At 39.4% G+C, this 23,696-nt stretch overlaps 1 protein-coding gene across 2 annotated transcripts in view; it reads left to right on the top strand.

Annotated features, from left to right (window-relative positions):
* Positions 1-23,696, top strand: part of pacsin1a (protein kinase C and casein kinase substrate in neurons 1a) — a 75,439-nt gene that overhangs the window by 24,326 nt on the left and 27,417 nt on the right. The window contains exons 1-2 of one of the 2 annotated variants that reach the window (XM_067446956.1): positions 16,035-16,194; positions 21,519-21,639. In XM_067446956.1, the coding sequence (XP_067303057.1) occupies positions 21,580-21,639 (60 nt within the window). In that variant the 5' untranslated portion in view covers positions 16,035-16,194; positions 21,519-21,579. Of the gene's footprint in view, positions 1-16,034; positions 16,195-21,518; positions 21,640-23,696 lie in introns of those variants that run through there. The other variant, XM_067446955.1, reaches the window with a different exon arrangement.

The raw sequence follows: 23,696 nt of genomic DNA, 5'->3' as shown, positions 1-23,696 counted from the left end.
GTAAGTTTAAGGGTAAAGTTAGGGACAGGTGTGGTGGTGTGGGTCAGTTTAAGGGTAGAGTTAGGGACAGGTGTGGTGGTGTGGGTCAGTTTAAGGGTAGAGTTAGGGACAGGTGTGGTGGTGTGGGTCAGTTTAAGGGTAGAGTTAGGGACAGGTGTGGTGGTGTGGGTCAGTTTAAGGGTAGGGTTAGGGACAGGTGTGGTGGTGTGGGTAAGTTTAAGGGTAAAGTTAGGGACAGGTGTGGAGGTGTGGGTCAGTTTAAGGGTAAAGTTAGGGGCAGGTGTGGAGGTGTGGGTCAGTTTAAGGGTAGGGTTAGGGACACGTGTGGTGGTGTGGGTCAGTTTAAGGGTAAAGTTAGGGACAGGTGTGGAGGTGTGGGTCAGTTTAAGGGTAAAGTTAGGGGCAGGTGTGGAGGTGTGGGTCAGTTTAAGGGTAGAGTTAGGGACAGGTGTGGTGGTGTGGGTCAGGTTAAGGGTAAAGTTAGGGGCAGGTGTGGAGGTGTGGGTCAGTTTAAGGGTAAAGTTAGGGGCAGGTGTGGTGTTGTTGGTCAGTTTAAGGGTAAAGTTAGGGTCAGGTGTGGTGGTGTGGGTCAGTTTAAGGGTAGAGTTAGGGACAGGTGTGGTGGTGTGGGTCAGGTTAAGGGTAAAGTTAGGGGCAGGTGTGGAGGTGTGGGTCAGTTTAAGGGTAAAGTTAGGGGCAGGTGTGGTGGTGTGGGTCAGTTTAAGGGTAAAGTTAGGGGCAGGTGTGGTGTTGTGGGTCAGTTTAAGGGTAAAGTTAGGGGCAGGTGTGGTGGTGTGGGTCAGTTTAAGGGTAGGGTTAGGTGTAAGGGAAGTGCCAACTGTGTAATTACAAATGTAACTACAGAAATTAATTACAGACGTAATTACATGCTGGTATTTTTAAAATGTAAGTAAAATGTAAAAACATGTATGTACACAATAAGTGCATTGTATCAAATGATTAATTACAATGTTAGTACATAGTAGTCAAGGCCACCTAATATAAAGTGGGTCCAAAAATATTTGCAATTTACAGTATTTGTTGCTTGTAAAATGTTCCAAATGTTTTAATTTTGTCAGGAAGCACAGTTTGAATGGCTGTCAATGGAGAAAGATGCCTGTTGTCCACAGAATAGTGTAGTTAGCGCATCTACCAGCAGGTGCTAACTGGACCATGCTAACCGGCTTTGATCGCTTGGATGAAATGAGCTTAGTCTCTTGCACAGTTTATGTGAGGAGTGCCATTGAAATAGGGTGTGTGGCTTTTCCTGCCCACCCTTTCAAAAATGTGGTGGCCCTATCGGCATAATGATGGTGTCAAATGATAATACTATTGTATTTAGGTATATATACCTTGGTATAGAATGATACCATTTACACAGCATGTTACTTATAATGATATGCTTTGAGACACGGTGTACATTTTCCTATGCAGTAAAAGCTGTACAGATGTGAATTATGTATACAATCCATTGTAGCATTTAATATTTGGTGGTCCGTAACTCATGCTAATGTTAGCAACATACATGGAAGGATATCATCCAGTCCCGTTTCAACTCTATGATTTAATGAGGATAAATTTGTGACAAGTTCGTCCATTAGTATTTTATTGAATGTGTAGTTACTGTCTCTTTAAATGTTTTTGAAGCATGCCTAAACAGAAGTGATGAGTTTGCTAGATTTAATAACAGCACCTGCTTCAGGGAATAGTTTCTCCAGTTGTACAGTGAACATCTGTTCTACAAACTGGCTTGTTGTTTATATGTATTGTTTTGTGGCAGATTATTCCTAGGAAACGTGACAGTGTCTTTCTCTTTTAAATTAAAACTTATGTGTGTGTCTTTGTTAAAGCTCACTGACTGTCTTTTTGTTGTCATCTTAAATTCTGCTTGTGTTTCATAAATGTAAATGCATATCTGTAAAATATATAGGCCTTATCGAGGGATGATAACTTGACAAAAATAATAATTTCTTACTAAGTACTTAAATTCACAAGACAGTGTTATTATCGTTAAACACAATAATCTCGATCTACATACACAAATCAGGCATAACATTATGACCCCTGACAGGTAAAGTGAATAACACTGATTATCTTAACATCCTCAACGACGAAGTCCTCATTGTGCAACAACTCTACTGGTATTTATGAACAACAGCAGAGCTGATATATTTCTGACATTACTTTGTAATGATTTTTAAAGTACATTATGATAAATACATTATTGTTACATATACGTGCAACATTTAAGCGGTAATCAAAATTATAAATGTTAGCTAACTTGTTTTCATTACCACTCTAACGATGTATGTTTATGCTGAAATGTTTTCTATTTTTGAAAACAGTCATTGCGTGTCGTTCTCGAACGTTATGTGTAGTGAGTTGGCTCACGTGACCTAAGTTTCACGCTTCAGAACTGACTAGGAAGCTGATAGAGATGCACCCTTTGTCCTAAAAGTTGATTTGTTAGAAGCAGGAAAAATGGGCAAGCGTAAGGATTTGAGCGAGTTTGGCAAGGGCCAAATTGTGATGGCTAGATGACTGGGTCAGAGCATCTCCAAAACTGCAGCTCTTGTGGGCTGTTCCCGGTCTGCAGTGGTCAGTCTCTATCAAAAGTGCTCCAAGAGGAACAGTGGAGAACCGGCCACAGGGTCATGGGCGGCCAAGGCTCATTGATGCACGTGGGGAGCGAAGGCTGGCCCGTGTGGTCCGATCAAACAGATGAGCTACTGGAGCTCAGATTACTTAAGAAGTTAATGAATGAGCCCCACCTCACAACTTACAGGACTTAAATGATCTGCTGCTAACATCTTGGTGCCAGAGACCACAGCACACCTTCAGTGGTCTAGTGGAGTCCACAGGTAGGGCTGGAGGCGACAGGTCAGGGCTGTTTTGGCAGCAAAAGGGAGCAATATATTAGGATATATACACTCACCTAAAGGACAATTAGGAACACCATACTAATACTGTGTTTGACCGCCTTTCGCCTTCAGAACAGCCTTAGTTTTACGTGGCATTGATTCACCAAGGTGCTGAAAGCATTCTTTAGAAATATTGGCCCATATTGATAGGATAGCATCTTGCATTTTAGTTCAGTCAACTCATTGTCATGTTCAAGAAACCAATTTAAAATGATACAAGCTTTGTGACATGGTGCATTATCCTGCTGGAAGTAGCCATCAGAGGATGGGTACATGGTGGTCATAAAGGGATGGACATGGTAAGAAACAATGCTCAGGTAGGCCGTGGCATTTAAACGATGCCCAATTGGCACTAAGGGGCCTAAAGTGTGCCAAGAAAACATCCCCCACACCATTACACCACCACCACCACCAGCCTGCACAGTGGTAACAAGGCATGATGGATCCATGTTCTCATTCTGTTTACGCCAAATTCTGACTCTACCATCTGAATGTCTCAACAGAAATCGAGACTCATCAGACCAGGCAACATTTCTCCAGTCTTCAACTGTCCAGTGTTGGTGAGCTTGTGCAAATTGTCGCCTCTTTTTCCTATTTATAGTGGAGATGAGTGGTACCCGGTGGGGTCTTCTGCTGTTGTAGCCCATCCGCCTCAAGGTTGTGCGTGTTGTGGCTTCACAAATGCTTTGCTGCATACCTCGGTTGTAACGAGTGGTTATTTCAGTCAAAGTTGCTCTTCTATCAGCTTGAATCAGTCGGCCCTTTCTCCTCTGACCTCTAGCATCAACAAGGCATTTTCGCCCACAGGACTGCTGCATACTGGATGTTTTTCCCTTTTCTCACTATTCTTTGTAAACCCTAGAAATGCTTGTGTGTGAAAATCCCAGTAACTGAGCAGATTGTGAAATACCCAGTCACCAACAACCATGCCACGCTCAAAATTGCTTAAATCACGTTTCTTTCCTATTCTGACATTCAGTTTGGAGTTCAGGAGATTGTCTTGACCAGGACCATACCCCTAAATGCATTGAAGAAACTGCCATGTGATTGGTTGATTCGATAACTGCATTAATGAGAAATTGAACAGGTGTTCCTAATAATCCTTTAGTTGAGTGTATACGAATAAAACAAAGATTTATTGGAACATCAAGAATTACTGACAAATCTGATGTTTTATTGAAAAATTGTAAATAGATAATTCCCATTTGGGGCACCATTATGATTTTTAGGCTTCATGGCTTTATTATTTTTTGATACGCAAATATTTTGCATATTCAATAAGTGACACTAACAAAACACAATTAGAACAAATTATTAAAAGAAAAAAATCCTCAATAAAAATAAATATTTTATATACCACCACAAATGAATCTCATTCAGGGAAATAACAAATATTGGGACTGCAGCTTTAAGGCTATCTACATCTCTCTCGTGTTTCTCTTTCCGTTTCGGGAATCTTGATTTTGGCCACACTTTCTCTTGCCAACCGCCTGATGGGAACATCATGAGTGTGTGTGTGTGTGTGTGTGTGACATGCTGAGTTTTGAGATAAACACTGAATATCTTAAGGTGGAGCCTAACCACTACATTAAATCTAGCATTCATGTTTACTTACTTGTGCTTAAATCACAAAATCATTGCGGAAAATAGTTGTTGCAAACGACAACTGTGTTACCAGAGGATCGCAAACACACAGTCTCTCTCTCTCTCTTTCTCTTTCTCTTGCTCTGATGATTAATCTCTTAATGGCCGTTCTTCCACATTACATCAGACCCCTTGAACCTCCAGTCACATGACTTACTTAATCATGGCTCAGCCTATCAGGCTGCTTCTGATGAAAGCTCTATCTGAGGGAGCGCTGTTCCCTGGCAACTCCCAGCATGCTTTTCTTACTCGCTGTAAGCTCCTCAGTTATTAGCTGTGGCGTCTCTGCTCTGATCTGCTTAGATATGGACTGCAGCCAGACCTCACCTGGGTGATCGGCCTCTCTTACACTCCTCCCTCGCCATATCACTGACAACACTAGCTACACACTTTCATTTTTCTCAGTCTTTTTGTTTGTGTCAGGAAAATGTACTGACCCCGAACATATTTTTTTATAATTCAAGTAAAATGAAAATGTAATGTACAGGTATACGACTCAATCAAAAATGATTATATATGACCGAAGGTGTGTAGCACCTATTTTAATCTTTAGCGCTTTTATTATTCTTCCACTTCTTCGCCCGTTCTAGAGGTCTAGGGCAGATTAAATTATGAAATTTGGCACACAGATAGAGGACAGTCTGAACTTGGAGCATGATTGAAAACTTTTGGATTTTTTACACTGAATCCTTGGCTCAAGATGATTCGATTGCACCATATGACGTCATTTTCCATCATGAAAAATATTCCGCCATTTTTAATTTTTCCAAACTCCTAGACCGTTGTTCCAACTTTCACAAAAAATGTACCAGATCATCTAGACCATGCTGACAAATGGTTCAAAAATCACAAAACTGGTCTCTTTATATTCGGTCTTTATAATGCTGAGTCGAACAATTTTCCCCTATTGGACATTTTATTATTTTGTTGTAAAATGCTATATTTTACGAATGCATTGATGTCAACGAAACTTGGTATGTGTCTTCAGCATCATGCCCTGATGCTACTCAATACGTTTTGGGGCATCACCGCATTGAGTTCAAAACTTATAATGAAATTTCCCAAAAATTGCTAATAAACAATTGATTAATTAATTTATTTTTATTTTTTATTGTTAATAGTTTTTAATTTATGCCAAAAACATAGACACCAATTTCCCAAACTTAAAAAAAAAAAAAAATCTTTAAAAGTCTTACTTCTCCTAGACTGTTGGTCAGATTTTCACCAAAATCGAATATCTTCAGACCATGCTGGCAATGGATTTCATGTCGACTAAACTGTTTTGTATACCACATCAACAATTTGCATGTCTATGTAATGCTTCAGCAAATTGATACCAAACTTTGCATGTATCAATGTTACCTTATTTTGACCACACCACACCAAATTGGTCACAGCACCACCTATTGGTTGAAAGTGATAAACCTTCAAATCATATTACTAGGGACTCTATTTATGATGTTTCAGCCAATTTGCCTAAAATCATCTTATTTTGTCTTTATTTGTGTACCTTATTTGTGCTTGGCCCCTTAATTTCTGCTTGCAGCTATAATTTTAATTCATATTGGTCATTTTATTACAAATATTGAAATAACATTAATATAAAGCATTTGTACAGCTTCATGTCTTCTTGAATGGAGAAAGGCAGAAATCTAATCAAGATTATGCTGTAAAAATATGTTTGCAAATAATATATTAATACATTTGCAAAATGCTACTTTTTAAGATACAAAACACATGCCATGCTGCATTGTACCCTTTAATGAAGTCATTGTGATGTTTTAGCACAATCATGCCTCCTTTCTATGTAAATTAGTCTTATTATGATTGTGCCTCATTTGTCTGCCGCAGTTAACAATGCACTATTACCGCTTGTGGGAAGCAAACAGATTTTTATTTAAGAGAGACTTTTTTTCTTCTCTGCAATCATGGCAGCAATAATTCATCAAATGATGGAGAGGAGCATAATCTGAGCTTTTAATGATGGAGAAGAGCATTAATGGAACCAGTCAAGCACCCTTTCAGGATTTTACTTATTATGGTCAAAACGTGGGTTTTAACTGCCTTTTCAGCTGTTTCAAATAATCTGTGCATTATTAAACTCAAATGACTGTGAGTTGGTATTGCAAATCATAATGCAGTGCTGTGAGTGACTTTGAACAATATGTAAAGTTTGTTTCTTTTAATTAGAAATGTCTAAAAGTGCGTATCATTTTCATTTGTTTCACATGCATTGTGTGTTTCTAAACTGATAATGCATGCAATTTGTGAGTAAATGTATTTTGCATGTAACAGACAAGAGATTGCTTATAATGCATATAAGAGCGTTTGCACACAAAAGGTGAGAGCATTAATTATGAATGCACCTTTCTTTCAGATACCCTTACATTTTTACACTCATGCTCTAAGCCAGGGCTTTCTTATGCAATATATACAACTTATCAATAGTGTCTTATGGATCAGACAGCTCATCTCAGTAAATTCATGAACACAGTTGCTGCAGGGAGAGCGGTGCGATATATTTAGCAGCAGTCTGAAATCTGCTTACTATAATAGGTTTACATGTATGTGTGGTAGTTTTCATTCACTAGGCTTTTGTTAACACCAAGTGTTTGCAAAGAAATCCATCCAAAACATTTTGACATTATGCATTATTTCATGTATCAAACCAGTGCAGCGTTTAGCGCATGTGCTCCACAAATAAAAGGAACACTCCACTTTTTTTGTTTTTTGAAAATAGGCTGATTTTCCAAGTCCCTTAGAGTTAAAGAGTTGAGTTTTACTGTTTTTGAATCCATTCAGCTGATCTCTGTATCTGGCGGGAGCACTTTTAGCATAGCTTAGCATACATCATTGAATCGGATTAGACCATTAGCATTGTGCTCAAAAGTGACCAAAGACGTTATTTTTTTAAAGATACTATTTTTCCTGTTTAAAACTTGACTATTCTGTAGTTAAATCATGTACCAAGACCAACGAAAAAGGAAAAGTTTAGATTTTTAGAGCGATATAGATAGGAACTATTCTCTCATTCCTGCGTAATAATCAGGGAACTTTGCTGCTGTACCATGGGTGAAACGGCGCAGTGTTATTATGCAGAAAATAGTTCCTAGCTATATCCGTCTAAAGAAAAAAAGACCAATTTTCCATTGGTCTTAGTACACAATGGCCCTCATTTATCAATCTTGCGTAGAAACTGGTATATGTTGTATATGTATATGTTGGCGTAAGATTATGCTTACACTCCTCTCACCGCCTGATTTATGAAGCTGTGCGTACCTCTGCAATCCAGGTGTACGCAATACTTGCCCTTAATAAATGTGGCGGCTGAAAACGATCGTGATTAGAATAACACGCCCCTATATATTCAAGTCTCCGCCTCCCCCACGCCCTCATTTTACGCCATGGACAAACAGAAGACGGCAAAGAAGCGAAACTTCTCCGACGTGGAGATGGGGCGCGCTCAATCATCTTACTAGTCCACTAGTCAGGGCACTGATTAGGACATAAGTCAATGGGCTGACTCCCTGATCAGTGCCCTGACTACTGAACTAGTGAGATGATTGAGACGCGCCCATCGAGACCATCACCAGGGAAGTGAAAAAAAAACGAAATTGTTTTATTTAGGAGTTTAAAGAGTGGGATTAAAGGCACCTACAAAAACAAAATATGGACCCAAATTACGAGTACTATTAATAGTGTGGGGGTTGAGAAGCGCACTCCAGCAGTTTAAAGCTGTTTGGATGATAAATTACCATCACACTGCATTATTTTACAGTACGTTTTGAAACAATTAGCAATTTCGTATCACGGCACATGTATTGGGGTGTACAATAGTGATGATGATGATGTGATGTGGAGTACTACCATTCATTCACATTAATAATTACATGACAATTTGTAAGATTCTTATTATTATTATGATTATTATTCTTAATGACGCTTGTTATTCAGAAGAAGAATGTCGTTTTTATTGATTTTATTATTATTTAAAAGAAGAAGGTCATTTTTATTATTTTGTCAGTCTGAATTATTTTAGTCCCAGTCCGTGCGCAGCTGCCGGGCCAGGCAGGCCTGAAACGTCAGATGAAGCGCACAGGCTCGCGACTGGAGGAACACATATGCCTACAGATCAAACGCTTTGGTAAAGTCACACAAATTAAACATTGACGTTCATGTTGCACAAAAATAAACACTGAATGTTGTCGTTGTGGTTTTTAACAGTGGGTCATAATATAGCATATCTTTGTCAGTGCGTTTTGTGGTGTTAGGAATTGTTTTTCTGCGCATTTTCGCACTAACTCAAATGTGCGTACACCACCTCCTGAGCTGGCGTAGGATTTGAGTGTGCCGTACGCCAACGTCCATATTGATAAATCTCAAAGTCACCGTGGGTTTGGGTGTACACAAGGTGTACGCTGGAAATTTGGTGTACGCACTTTTGATAAATGAGGGCCAATGTAACTAACAGAAGAGTCAAGTTTTAAATAGGAAAATATTAAAAGTCTTTGGCCAAATTTTTTTGCGCGATGCTAATGGTCTAATTCGATTCAATGATGTATGCTAAGCTATGCTAAAAGTGCTCCCGCCAGATACAGAGATCGGCTGAATAGATTCAAAAACGGTAAAACTCAACTGTTTAACTCTAAGGGACTTGGAAAATAAGACAATTTTCAAAAAAAGTGGAGTGTTCCTTTAATTAGGGATCCCACATGGGTTGGGCAGTCAGAGCCACGATTACTTTTTGTCCTGATCCCATTTCTCCACTCTCCTTTGGTCTTGCTTAGCCAGAGGTTCAGACTGGCGGCAGATTGTTTTGCTAAGCGTCATGGTTAGGAACATGGAAATGTAAAGTTGACGTCCCAATGATAACAGACCGGCGTGCATCTAATAAAAGATTAATTTGAGAGTGTTTGTGCAAGTTTACTGCAACAATGGAGCAGAGAACTTCACATAGTTTTAAAAATGCAGCGTTTAGTTGATCAGGATAAGCGTTCATGTTCAGTTGTCTCAACGGCTTATTTCTTCCACGAGAGTTTGGCATCGCAATGGCTTTGTTTCCGGTTACACCGATAAAGTCCGCAAATTTTCTCATAGGATTCAACCAATCAGATAGCCTGACATCAATTGGACAGACCTACAACCAAACAGAGCAACGAAGGGACGCATAACGTTACTTGTCAAATGTCAACAGAGCTCAACTGCACTGTGATGCCAAGTCCGCGTTTTTCCGCGGGTTCTTTTCTATGTCTGCGGGTTGAAGCGACTATTATGTGATATATAGACCCTGGAGTGAGAATTTTAGCAGGGCAACCTTGCCACAATAACACACATTTTACCACCCAAACGCCATTTTTTCACCGGAGAACCCCCCTAGTAGTTGCCGCGTTTTGTTGTAAACACTTGGCAACTCTGTCTGCACACGCCCTGAAATCAGGCTGGAATACACAATCTTTGCCAGAGTTGTAAAATAATTTAATGATACACAGAGTACTTACCCAACATGATCATCATTTCTGAGAGAAATTGTGAAGGTGAATGCATAAACAAACAAGCTCTCCGTTTAGGATTCAAACAAATATAATCCAAGCCCTTTTGATGACGTGCCTGATTATGTTACTGTTGATCATCTGTCCATCATCATCTAAAGCCCGCCCTTGATGATTTCATTGGTCCGAATAGTTTCTGTTCGGGGATAATCACTCCTCTATGGAGCAAGGCCAGACCGAATTGCCCGACCTAAATTTTTTGTGGGCGGGGCTAAGTTTGGCTGGCATCCAGGCTACCAATCAGATGCACTGTAAAATCCAACGCTGTTCTTACTAAGACTTTTTTAGTGAACTTTACCTAATGTCCAATAATTTGTTGACCTTACTTTAAATAATTTAGTAATCTGAACTATTTGCATGCTATGCCTTTGTTACTTAGAAAACTCAAGTAAACATTACTTGACTGGTTTGAGTACCAGTATAGTATATAGTATAGTACCAGTAATATATATATATATATATATATATATATATATATATATATATATATATATATATATATATATATATATAGCTATATAATATAACTATATTTCATGTTAAATAATGATATTTTAAAAATGTTTTGCTAATATTGATGGAATAAACTTTTAACTGGGTTGCACTCTGGGAGTACGCTTCCTCAGATCACAAATAGAATTAAGTTGACAAAACTTAAATGGTTTAAGTCAGAACAACTTAATAGAATTAAGTAAAGCTTACTTAATTGAATTAAGGCAACAAGTTTGCATAATTTAATTAAGTAAACTGAACAGCCAATGGTCCTTCAGCGTGACGTCTGGTACCCCTTTACTGCCAGAAGGAACCGGTGCTAGTTTAGAGCCAGTGCTAGTGCCAGTTTGTAGTTGGTTTGACTGTGAACTGTTTGCTTTTCCACATGCTGAGAGCTACAACAGAACCAGGTCTTACATCACTGTATACGTTTCACCTTTCTCAGCAACGCTAGTGAAGCAGCGGGAAACACAAACACACTAGGCATGTTGAATCTAGATGCCTCAACGCTGTGCAGAACGACCCGCGTATGATATAAAAATACTGCATGAGGGAATCAAAAACATAAGGAGTCATTTGCTCTCGCTGTACTCGTTGTCATACGGCAATCGGGCTGCACAGCGCTGACGCATCTCGAACAAGTCTTCCATCAACAACGGCACACCTTGCGTTACTATTGATTCACATGGCTTTACGACATCGTACATCATCGGCATCAAAACACAGCAAATCCAACACATGCAGTTCGCTAGCCTGACAAGCCAGACCCACATCAAGATGTTTGGTCTGGAAACTCACCATTGGCAGCTCAATCCGAGGGGCGGATAAACGGTTGTCTTTCAAACTCCCTCTGCACGCGATAGGATAGCGCTACAACCAACCAGAGCAACGAAGGTGAAGAAGAGCTTGTTGACAGATTAAACATTCGCCGTATCCGGTCGGCTAAACTCTGAACACATCTTCCCTTTTTAAGAATGACTTCAGTGCCGTTCTTTGTTCTTTTCTCAGAGAAAAGCTTAACTACAAGTCTTCCAGAGTCGCGGTCAAAGCTGATTCGAAAGACCGCCGTTCGCCAGTTTCTGTGTTTACTAGTAGTTTGTGTTCATCTTATTGACCTCGCGCCTGACATAATCGTTTTTTACATCTAGTCTAGCAATGTTTTGGGGCTACTTAAGAACCACTTTTCCTGACTCGGAGCTGGAGCTTTGGGTGTAGAAGCACAAAGCACCGATTTGAAACTAGGCTCAGGCTCCGAACCAGCACCAGCACTGCCTTGGTGGAGAGGCGGTATGGAAGGACTCACCTGGTAGACCAGGTTGCAAGCAATGGCAAGGCCGCAGGGAACGCACATACTGATACAAATGTATAGCTTCAATGCACTACCAATTGCTGTGGATAAATGTAGCTGCTAAACATGAATATTAATGTATGTGAAGTTCATAATGTGTAGATTTCCAACCATAAGGAGCAATTCAAGCTTGAAGTTCCAACTGCAAAATGTCTGCTTCGTCTAATGACAACGAACAATATATTGACTTAGCCAGTTAGTTCCTATAATTAATCAGGCACATTCATATAATGATTTAAATAATGAATAATTGATTGATAGGCCTGGTAAATAAAGGAAAGACAGATGAGCAAGCAAAAGATTCTTAAAAATCTGTAAATGAATACTGAAGATTAATGCATGGTGTGTATTCTCATTGCATTACTCTGTTGTCGAGGTGTATGATGTCCTGCTAATAATGCACCCCCACCCCAGAATCACACAGAACATGAGACATTCTCTCTCTCTCTCTCTCTCTCTCTCTCTCTCTCTCTCTCTCTCTCTCTCTCTCTCTCTCTCTCTCTCTCTCTCTCTCTCTCTCTCTCTCTCTCTCTCTCGCGCCCCCCTCCTGTCTGTGTCAATCCACGTCAACTAGAGCATCGTCCCTTCAGTTAACCTGGCTATTCCCTTATTTCGTCACTCAATTTATTTTAGCTGTCACCTCTGTGAGGGCCAAACCTGTGGAGGCTTGTGTTGTTTCTCTGGCTGCTCGCAGGTTTAATTAGAGACATTAGAGACATTAGACCTGCTGTGAATGAAGCATCCCTGACAACAGTTAAACCGTCTTGTTTGTACTGAAACCATGCTTAGGTTGGACAAACAACCACTCTAAAGTTCAGTTACAGAAATTGAATTCAATATAAATATATTTTTTAATTTAATTACAATTAACATGCAGTTTAGTGTCCAAAACATTACATTATATTATTCTATTATTAAGATTATTAATAATACCCCCCCCCTTCTCAAAAGTTGGCTTCTTTTTCACATTCCTTTTAAAGAAATATTTCACCCAACAATTAAATGTGTATTATTTAAATTATAATATTCCATGCACTTGAACTTAAAATTTTGGGCTGCCATTCACTGCCATTATAAAACTTGGCAGAGCCAGGACATCTATTAATATAACTCTGATTGTATTCGTCTATAAGAAGAATGTCATTTACAACTTAAAGGGTGCATTTTTGGGGGAAATATCACTTTAAACAGTTACTTCAGCATTTAGCATTAAAGGGTTAGTTCACCCAAAAATGAGAATTCTGTCATTAATTCCTCACCCTAATGTGGTTGGGCAGCCGTAAGACCTCCGTTCATCTTCAGACACAGATGAAGATATTAGTGTTGAAATCCGATGGCTCAGAAAGGCCTTCATTGACACCAATGTCATTTCCTCTCTCAAGACCCATAAAGGCACTAAAGACGTCGTTACAAAGCCCATCTCACTACAGCGGCTCTACAATCATTTTATGAAGAGACGAGAACAGCTTTTGTGCGCAAAAAACAACAACCAAATAACGACTTACTATAGCAGGCCGATCTCATGAAATGGCGTATGTATGATACACCAATTCGTATGCTTTTTAGCGTGTTTATCAACGCCGTTTCATTCTATCATCCCTACACTGGCCCTACCCCTAAACCTACCCATCACACACACACACACACACACACACACACACACACACACACACACACACACACACACACACACACACACACACACACACACACACACACACACACACACACACACACACACACACAATGGTTTGTTTCGGCGTAGACATACACGCAGATAGCTCCAGCTCTGAGAAAGTTGTGTGTATGTTTACGCAAAGTCATGATGTGCCGTGACTCTCGCTCACTCACATTTTATTGAACGGACACGTTCAGTTTTTAATTGTAGTCTGTTCTCGAACTGAACTAAATTATTTTATTACTATAAAAATGAAAAATGAAAACGACGGTGGGGGCGGTGCTATGGTGGGCAAGTGATGTAACAGGTAGGTGTGGCTTGGGAGTGGCCTCATAGGGCAGCGAAGCAAGTGCATTCTGGGATTTGTTGTCTTTTATCCACGAGCCAAAAATTAAGCATCTCCGTTAGTTCATGCAGGCCAAGTAGTCAAGCTCGGCTATCAGCTGATTGGAAAAATTCCAACCCCGCCCATATTAGCTGATCCCATGCACTCAATTGGCAACCCTTGAACAGGGCGTCTGACTTAAGTGTAGCTTTATTTCAGTCTGCCTGATTGCTGCTTCCACTGCATGCTGCTTTATAACCCACCTCTCCCCCAGCTCCTCCTTAACTTTGTTTAACTTTATCAGTGTCAACTGTGTCATTGATGCAAGTTCTTTTCTAAATGGGGGATTTACAATGCCTTCCTAGTTTGGAAATTTGGGAGGATGTCCCCGGAAACTGCCATTCCTAGTCTTGGCTTTTCCAGCTCATGAAAAGGATGGGGAATTTAGAACAGAGCCCTACCGCCAAGTGTTAATTTATGCAAAATATGCAATAAAAAGTTAACTAAAAGTTTGTCTATGGTGTTTTTGACTCAAGTGGACCTGTCTGAAATACATTTTCTGGCTTTTCTCAGTCTAGAAGGCATCAACTTCTAAAATAGTTTCACATTTCTACTACATAATTGACCCAGTTTAAATACACATTCAAAGTACCCCTTTAAGGACGTTCCAGGTTTCTGATCCATATAATAGGATAGGAATGACCAGGGTTCGGAAGAGTCGTATCTTAATCATAGTAGTGGTGTCGGCCTTCTTCCACAAACACCAACACTGCTGCTGTTGCCTGACCAATTCGGCTTAGAATTTCAGCAGTCGGGGTGATCTTCTTTTTTGGATCAGAGATCCTAAGTACTTGAAGTCTTGTACTTTTTGGACTCCCTTCGAAGTGTACGAACACCGGTGAGCCGTCGGTTTCCATAACTTTGGTCTCATCGCTGTTGATTTTCACTCTGTATGGCTTGATGATACGGGCAATGTCACTGGCCTCTATATCTGTATCTGTAACGTAAATGCATTTTTTTTTTACATTTTTACAAAGTGCCTCAAGAAACATAGGGCCCTTTCATACGCCCAATGCAATGCAGAGCCAGTCGCGATGCAAGTGTTTTTTGCTAGTTTCAGCCCGACGTAGTTATAATTTTCACATCCAGTGTCGCGCTACCCTAGATATCTTGACGCACCCTAGAAAATGTAATTTGCAGCCAGGGTCGTCTAGCCACTCTCCGCCCTACTTACAAGCTAGAAAATCCAAACTGTAGTCAGGCCAATCACATCGTGTATAGTGGGCGGGCTTAACATAATGGCGGCAGGGTTGTGCTTGTTCCCTGAAATCCCTGCTAACAAAGAGCGGCACTGAAGTCATTCTTAAAAAAAGGACGTTTGGCCGACTGGATATGGCAAAAGTTTAATCTATCAACTAGCTCCGCTTGTGGGAAAACGCATGGCCACAACCCGCTGCTTACTGTTGTCTCACCACTGATAGCGCGCTGGTTGGTTGTAGCGCTATCCCATTGTGTGCAGAGGGAGTTTGAAAGACAACCGTTTATCCGCCCCTCAGATTGAGCCCTGCCAATGGTGTGTTCCCAGACCAAACATCTTGATGCTCAGACTAGCGTCACAATGTTTAAATAGCAAATGCACTCACGTCCATCTGTGTGCCCATGGGCGTGCTGGTCTGAAAACCAGGTGTGTTCAGGCACATTGTTGGCATGTTGCGATATTGAGGTGAGAACTACTTTCCTTATGCATGCATGATGAGTTTTAGCCAGAACCAAACCCATTCAGTTTAGTTCTGGGGGTGTTTTGGAGAGTGGGGGAGTTATGGGGCGACCCAACATTTTTACAAACTGATGATTTGCACAGCTTTACCAAAACAAAAGCAAATGTACACATTTCCTCTCACCAGAGCAACCAGCAGCTTTCCATCACAATGTTCCCCAGTGTGTGAATGTGATCACACCCTCTTCCAGTGCTCCAGTCCCCCCCCCCCCCCTCTCTCTCTCGTTCTCTCGCTCCTCCCCATAACCCCATGTCTCATGCTGTCTAAGCCATTCAAGTGGAACACCGCAGGATTATCCTCTACATGAGCTCCAGACACTCTCCGAGACCGCATAAGAATTTAGTGCAGAACAACAACAAAAAAAGGCAGATAATATCTGCAGCCGTACCTGCGTACAGATATCTGGAACATTTTACTCTTAAAAGGTCCTACCATTGTTTGTGGATGGGTTCACTGTTGGTGAGTTTAAAACAAAGAGCTATATGTATTCTTTATGAATGGAAGAATTGTTCCTTATGTTTGGTTCTGCCAGGGGTCGTTTTGGAGTAGATCAGTGATTTATCTTTTATGATAACCACTGCAGGACGCATATGATATAACAAGTCAGATCTTTGGACACACTTCACTGAAATGTTCTTATGGTCTTTTTGTGCATATGCATTTGTGTAAAATTGAATTGATTTATTTATACGTATGTGTGTTTATGGATGCTTTAGGAAAGACAGTTCAAAGTGTCCAGGATGCATGAGGTCCTGTTGAAAAATCATCCCGTGAATCTCAAGAGCAGAGCTGTAATCTAGACAAGGAGTGGAGACTTTCTCTACAGTATCCTAAATGTATAAATAACAGTAACCTAAATATAAATACCGCAAATAACCTCTTTTGGTACGCTTATGTAGCTCATTGGATAATCCAAAATTAATACAGAAACAGAATGCTTTGCAGTAAGCTAATTATATTACACCACTATGTTGTCTTTTGATGATATCTAATGATAGTTTTTCTTATGCTGGCAACAATTTATGTCAGTGTTTCCCTGACCCCTGACAGGTTAGACAGTAATGACTGTAATTAGTACATTGTGACTCCGTTCAGAAATTGTTCTGATAAAATGCCAGAGAAGTGACAGAAGCAGCCATTATTCTTCACTTTAGGGCAAATTAACGAAACGGTTGTGCAACTATTGCACACAACATTGGTGCAAAAACATTACTAAGCACTTGCAATCAAGTCTCATCCCCTGTGAAAAAGAAATGTGCTTGATTGTTTTGAGTGTGCACAAATCTTAGAAGTATTATATTAAAAAACAATCCTGCACTTGCAGATAATATATTCATAAAATAAAAGCCCGTTTAGTTGTTCTAAAGAGGGGACATTGTCCTGACTATGTTTATTAAAGGGATAGTTCACCCAAAAATTTAAATTCTGTCATCATTTACACACCCTCATGTTGTTAAAAACCTGTATGAGTTTCTTTCTTTTGTTGAACACAGAAGAAGATATTTTAAAGAATGTCTGTAACCAAACAGTTGAGGGCACCCATTGACTTCCATAGTATTTTTTTCCTACCATGGAAGTCAGTAGCTATTTGTCAACCGTTGGATTGAAACTCTTACAGGTTATAAAAAGTGTGCACGGTAGTATTGCCAAATTAAATGTTATATGGTTAAATATATTTTAAATGAACTAAATTCACTTAAAGTTCAATAATATCATTAAAGGGGTCCTAAAATGCCCCTTTTTACAATTTCATTATTTAAAATCTTGTCTCTGATGTCCCAAGGTCCTCTGATGTATGTGGTTTTAGCTCAAACTAGCCTACTCCACTGATCATTTATATAACTGTCACTTTTTTAGGGTGAGCAAAAAAAAAAAACTGCATTGTTTTTGTGTGTGTCCCTTTAAATGCAAATGAGTCAGTCTTGGCTTCATCATTTCTGTCATATAACATGTGAAGTAGAATTATCAAGTGGATATGGCTTCATAATTCAAATTAGAGAGACTTTGTTTCAAGAAAGCATTTTCATGCTTAAAATAAGAACATTAACATTCATGAAAGTAAAACAACTTGCAGAAGTTGTTGCAGAACAACTTAAAAAGGTAATTTAACAGTTGGTTGTACAAAATAATCTTCAATATGTAAGAATTGTATTCTGTGTAAACACTTTTTGTTGTTTTAAACGGTTTGTTTGGTGTATGGTGGCCCCATTGTTCAGAGAGCCTTCTTTAGAAATTAATGTAGAAAATTCAATTTAAAAATAGTCTAGAAACATTGAGTAAAGTAATGTTTAGATGAAAGAATCGATTTTTCACAGGTGGTTTCCTCATATTTTTGAATTATGCATTGTCCTGTGCTTTAAGTTTAAAGGAAAGGTCCGTACCGAATAGTGTTTTGGCAGAAAATTATCAGTACCATTTTTCTACAGATTTAGTTTTTTTTATGCCTTCTGTTAGTGTATCAATACAGTGTATCATCCTTGAATATGCAAACATGCTTTATAAACCAAGCAAATAGTTAATAAACTGTGAAATCTGAAGGCTGCAAAATCTTACAAGATGGCTGCCTGTGTCAATATGCTTCCTCTACTGTGCTCAATGTGTGTCATCAGACATTTGTGGGCTTAAGGAACCTGGGTTTCAGAAACTGGGTTAAAGACTCATTAAACCACATTCACTTCTGCATTGCTCAGGGCTCCGGGTTTACTGTGTAATGAATCTGTGTGCATCAGCCTCAGATATAGTTCTAGGTTTGTGAAGCCGTGTTGTGGTTGAGTGGGTCAAAGCGGTTCTGTTTAATTTTTGCTGTAATTTGTTCGGCCAGCAATTGTTTGTTTTCCTGTGATAAGCAGTATGCTGTAAATAAAATGTGTTAATTAGTAACGCGGCAGCACTTCTAGCCTTTTTTTTTGCATGTAGTCAGCAGACTAAATGAGTGTTCCTGTAGCTCAAACAGCAGAGCACTGCACCAAGGTCATGGGTTTGATTCCAGGGAGTCATTAACTGATACAATGCATGCCTTCCCTAAATGCCGAGTCACTTTGGATACACGCATCTGCAAAACCTGTGTAACAAGAAAGTACACTTTTACCTCTTAAATGCATGACTGTTTCGCCAAACATTCTTACATATTCGGGTCGTTAGCGACCCGGATCTATATTTAACACGAATAGACCTCTACCTGTCGTGATAATATATAAAACTCCTGATGTTAGAGTAACACTTGCAGAAGAATAAAATAAAACCTATTTCGTTACCTTTTGGAGCTTGAAAGGATTCAGTTTGAGCAGATGTTTTATACCATCATCATCTTTCCTCGTCAGAGTTCGTTTACCAGTATATTCAGCATCTGCCTCATATTCGCGATCTCGAGCATATTCTCTGAACTCATTTTCAATGTCTTCAAAATCAATATTTTGATCACTGACAGCTTCTTGAGCACATCCATCATCAAGAGACAGTGAGACTAATAGTTGATTGTGTTTAGTACTTGCTCTCTGCTGTAAATCACTGAGCCATTTCAAGTTTTGCAGACTATTGTTTCGTTTTCTGTCAGAGGTAACTATAGCCCCTTTCACACTGCGATTCCAGCAAATACACGGATAATGCGACCCGGCATTTGTTCGCTGGCCGCTAGATTTGGTCCATTCACACAGCCAGCGAAATACCGTAATATGTGCGCTTTCACACACAACCCGTAACGGTCCCGGAACGAGTTGACACGTGACATCCGGATGTGACGTATAATGGCCAGCGATCTCAGCTTCAGCGCGGATAGTAAGGAGCTCTGTGGTCTCGACTTGTGTCCAGTTTGCGCACATTTCTGCTTGTTTAATTTTAGTTTCTTTTGTATACGAACACTCTCTGCGTTTAAAACACCGACTAGCTCTTCTGGCACTGCAGGGTTGTATTATTGAAAAAAACAAGCTCTAGGAGTCGCACGATAACTACGTACACGTTGCGGCATTAGTTTTGGCTTTTGTTCACACAGCGCTCGTCCTGGATCGAATCCCGCAATGTTACTAGGTCCCTGACCCGGGTTCAATTCGGTAATCAATCCCGGGACGTGGTTGCTTTCACACAGAAGGCGACCCGGCAATGCTCCGGGAATACTGCGTGTCCGACGTGCAGTGTGAAAGGGGCTTATGAGTGAAACGTCACTTCATCATTGGGTATCAGACATTGCCACCTTGTGGAATAAAGGTGAATTGCGCCCTATTTCGTCATTATAGATTAATTTATCTTTGTGTAAAAAAAATATACGTACAATCCTACACACCTCGGGGCGTTAGCGACCCTATACAATTTTGACAAAAAACTAGTGAAAAAACAGGCATTCAATTATAATTCTATTATTTTTTTCTTGTTATATTGTTTAAAATGGATTGATTGAGGAATACTAGGAAGGTTGATGTCTAACTTTAAAAAATTAATGAGGAGCAGGGTAGTGAATGACGTCTCAGGTCTCTAACGACCCGAGGTATGCATTTAAGGGTTAAAAAGAGTCAGACTTATGAAATAAGTCCTTATGAAGGTTTTTAGACACTTAATTGCGTGTTATAATAAAATACAAATATACTATAGCTTAAAGGGTTAGTTCACCCAAAAATGAAAATTCTGTCATTAATTCCTCACCCTCATGTCATTCGACAGCCGTAAATCTGATGGCTCAGAAAGGCCTTCATTGACACCAATGTCATTTCCTCTCTTAAGACCCATAAAGGCACTAAAGACGTTGTTACAAAGCCCATCTCACTACAGTGGCTCTACAATCATTTTAATAAAGCGGCAAGAATAACGGCTTATATAGTGATGGCAGATTTTAAAATACTGCTTCCTGAAGCTTTGGCGCTTTATGAATCATTATTGTGTTATTTTTTATGTTATTTAAAGAGAACGTTAGTAATATGAGCCCATAGGCAGGTAGTCAGCGTCCAGCGTTATGTCTTTTATATAGCAAAAGTGGATTCAGAAACCCCTTAAGGGCACCTGCACTATATGCTTCAGACCATGTGCTCAGATCATTAAAATAGAGGGCCATTTGGTGATAAAATTTCAAAGGGATTTCTGTCATTTTGACAGACAATAAATATTATATTCACTTGCTTTAGAAACATTCCAGTAAACACTGCTAATCGTGCTAAGAAGTGAAAAGGGGAGACAATTTTAAAGCATCCAGGTGAAAACAAACATGAAAAGAGATGTTTGGAGAGGATTTGGAGAGGAAAACAAGAGATTCTTAATGCATTCTGGTGCATTGAAATCATCCTGCTGGATAAAGGTTATTTGTAGTGCAGCTCTATGATGTGAAATGATTTATTTCAGTTTTTTTTGAGTGGAACTTCCCCAAACCAAGAAGGCTTGAAGACCGCAGTTGTCTTGTTGGATATGCAGAAATAGATTTCACATCTGGAAGAGAGGTGTATGCATGTTTTTTCAGTGTGTGCATTTATTTCTCTGAATCACATGTACTCGTATATTAGGACCAATGTAGAACGGTTTCTACGTAACAACAATTTTTTTTGGTAGAAATCAGTTCTCCTCAAGTTTAAACAGGTGTCATAGCAGACACTGTCGTCTTTTCTTGACACTTTGAACACTTTATCTATTGTTTTATCATTTCAGATTAACAGTTCATGAGATGTTTTGAATGAAATTTAGCTTGTGCTTTCAAACAAATGCCAGTTTGATATTGAGTTATCTACTGAAATGGCATTCATACATATGTTTTATGTGACTTGTGTGTCCAAACGGTGTCTCTATGTGTGTGTCTCTTTCTTTTTTAGTGCTTGAGGAAGTCCGCTTTTCTGCAGACGTGTTCAGTCTTGCTTCGCATCACCCAGCACGATGTCTGGCTCTTACGATGACTCCACTGTCTCTGATGAGGCCATGGACAGCTTTTGGGAGGTACAAAGACCACCATTTCCTTCCTTTAAATGCTGCACTGCTATGTTATTCAGTCGGTCATCAATAGTTGTGCTGTGTTTTAGCCAGCTATAGTTGGAAAACAGGGGGATGTTGTGTTCACAGTGTCAGCATCTGCCAGAATGAGCTCACAATGAGCTCTATTTAGATGACACTGTCGGTCCCTGTGATGCTGCCAAAGCCCTTCACATCGTCCTTTGTGAGGGTCTGGCAGCCAGTACAATCTTAGCATCATGTCAGTATTATGTCAATATTCAATCAGTGCTCAGAGAGCGATGCAGACCCAGCGTTTTGTGTGTTTTTGCTGGTGTTTGAGCAATGTTAAATAGAGACTCAAGCAAAAGGTCTACTTCCAGTCAGGCCATCGAGTTATTGGTGCACCTGCATTGAGCAGCACCTGCATCCCGATGGCTGTCTGAAAGCGGTGGATGTGGCAGTTTTGTGTGTCTGTATGAACGACTGTGAATGAGGAGCCCTGTCAGTGTGTGCTACTATGAGGTTTTATTTACAGGCTGATGTGACTCATCAAAGCTTGTGTGAAGGTCAGTGTAGCTGAATGAGAGATAAAGCGCAGGGGTAAAAACCTGCCTAGAAGGAGAACTGTACTATAAAGGTTGTTAAGAATGAAAAGCTTGTATATACTTAATGCATCTTGAGCAATATATATATATATATATATATATATATATATATATATATATATATATATATATATATATATATATATATATATATATATATATATATATATATATATATATATATATATATATATATATATATATTAGCGCCGGGACTCGATTAAAAAAATTAATCTAATTAATTAGAGGCTTTGTAATTAATTAATCGAAATTAATCGCATTTTAATCGCATATAAATATTTTACCTGAGAACAATGAGAAGTAATTTTTCACATGTATTTTTAGTATACCATTGAATAATGACTGAATACATGAGCTTAATCAACAAAATATTGTTTATTTATTTCAGTCCAGCAGACCAGCGCAATGTTTGCCATTAAGTTAAGCAAAAGCATATTTGTGATATTTGAGGCTCGATGTGCTGCGGTGATATACGCAAATTCCTTGTTGTATAGCTTGCACACAACCCTGCTCTTGACGACGCTTCCATTCTTTCGTTTTTTAAAACAAAATTTCCCATCCACGGGGCCGAGCAAAGCGGTCTCATCAGCTTCTTCGTTCATGTTCACTCATGCCCTGCGTCTCAATCAGCTCCCTAGTTCAGTAGTCAGGGCACTGATCAAGACATAAGTCAATGGGCTGACTCCCTGATCAGTGCCCTGACTACTGAACTAGGGAGCTGATTGAGACGCACCCAAGGTTTGTTGTTGTCTTGACTCCGGAGCACTAGTTGGTGTTCCAGTATAATCGGTCCGTCGAAACGGATTCATTGAAAAACGTTCCGCGGTGCAAAAATAAATGCGGTTAATTTTTTAATTTTTTTGCGTAATTAATTAACGCGTTAAAGTCACGTAATTAATTAATCTTAATTAACGCGTTAAAGTCCCGGCCCTAATATATATATAATGTGTGTGTGTGTGTGTGTGTGAAAATAAGTATTTGAACATCCTGCTATTTGCAAGTTCTCTCACTTGGAAATCATGAAGGGGTCTGAAATTGTCATCGTTGGTGCATGTCCACTTTGAGAGACATAATCTAAAAAAATAATAAGTAAAATAAGCAAATAAGTATTTGAACACTTGTCTATCAGCTAGAATTCTGACCCCCAAAGACCTGTTAGTCTGCCTTTAAAATGTCCACCTCCACTCCATTTAACCACTTAGCTGCATAAAGACACCTGTCCACCCCATACAATCAGTAAGAATCCAACTACTACAGTCCCTGACAAAATTCTTGTCGCTTGTGTACAAATTGACCTAAAGTGCCGCTGAAATATATTTCTAATCAAGATTTTTTTTACAAGAAATGGCTCATTTTAATCCCACCAGCTTTTGTGATAATGTTTCAGTGAAAAACTAAACTTTCAAAAAGTATTCTAATATTCACAGCTTGGTAAAG

The sequence above is a fragment of the Pseudorasbora parva genome, chromosome 6 (assembly GCF_024679245.1).
Source record: "Pseudorasbora parva isolate DD20220531a chromosome 6, ASM2467924v1, whole genome shotgun sequence".
Classification (NCBI taxonomy): domain Eukaryota; kingdom Metazoa; phylum Chordata; class Actinopteri; order Cypriniformes; family Gobionidae; genus Pseudorasbora; species Pseudorasbora parva.
The sequence above is the reverse complement of the archived record's forward strand: the minus strand, read 5'-3'. Positions and strand labels throughout refer to the sequence as shown.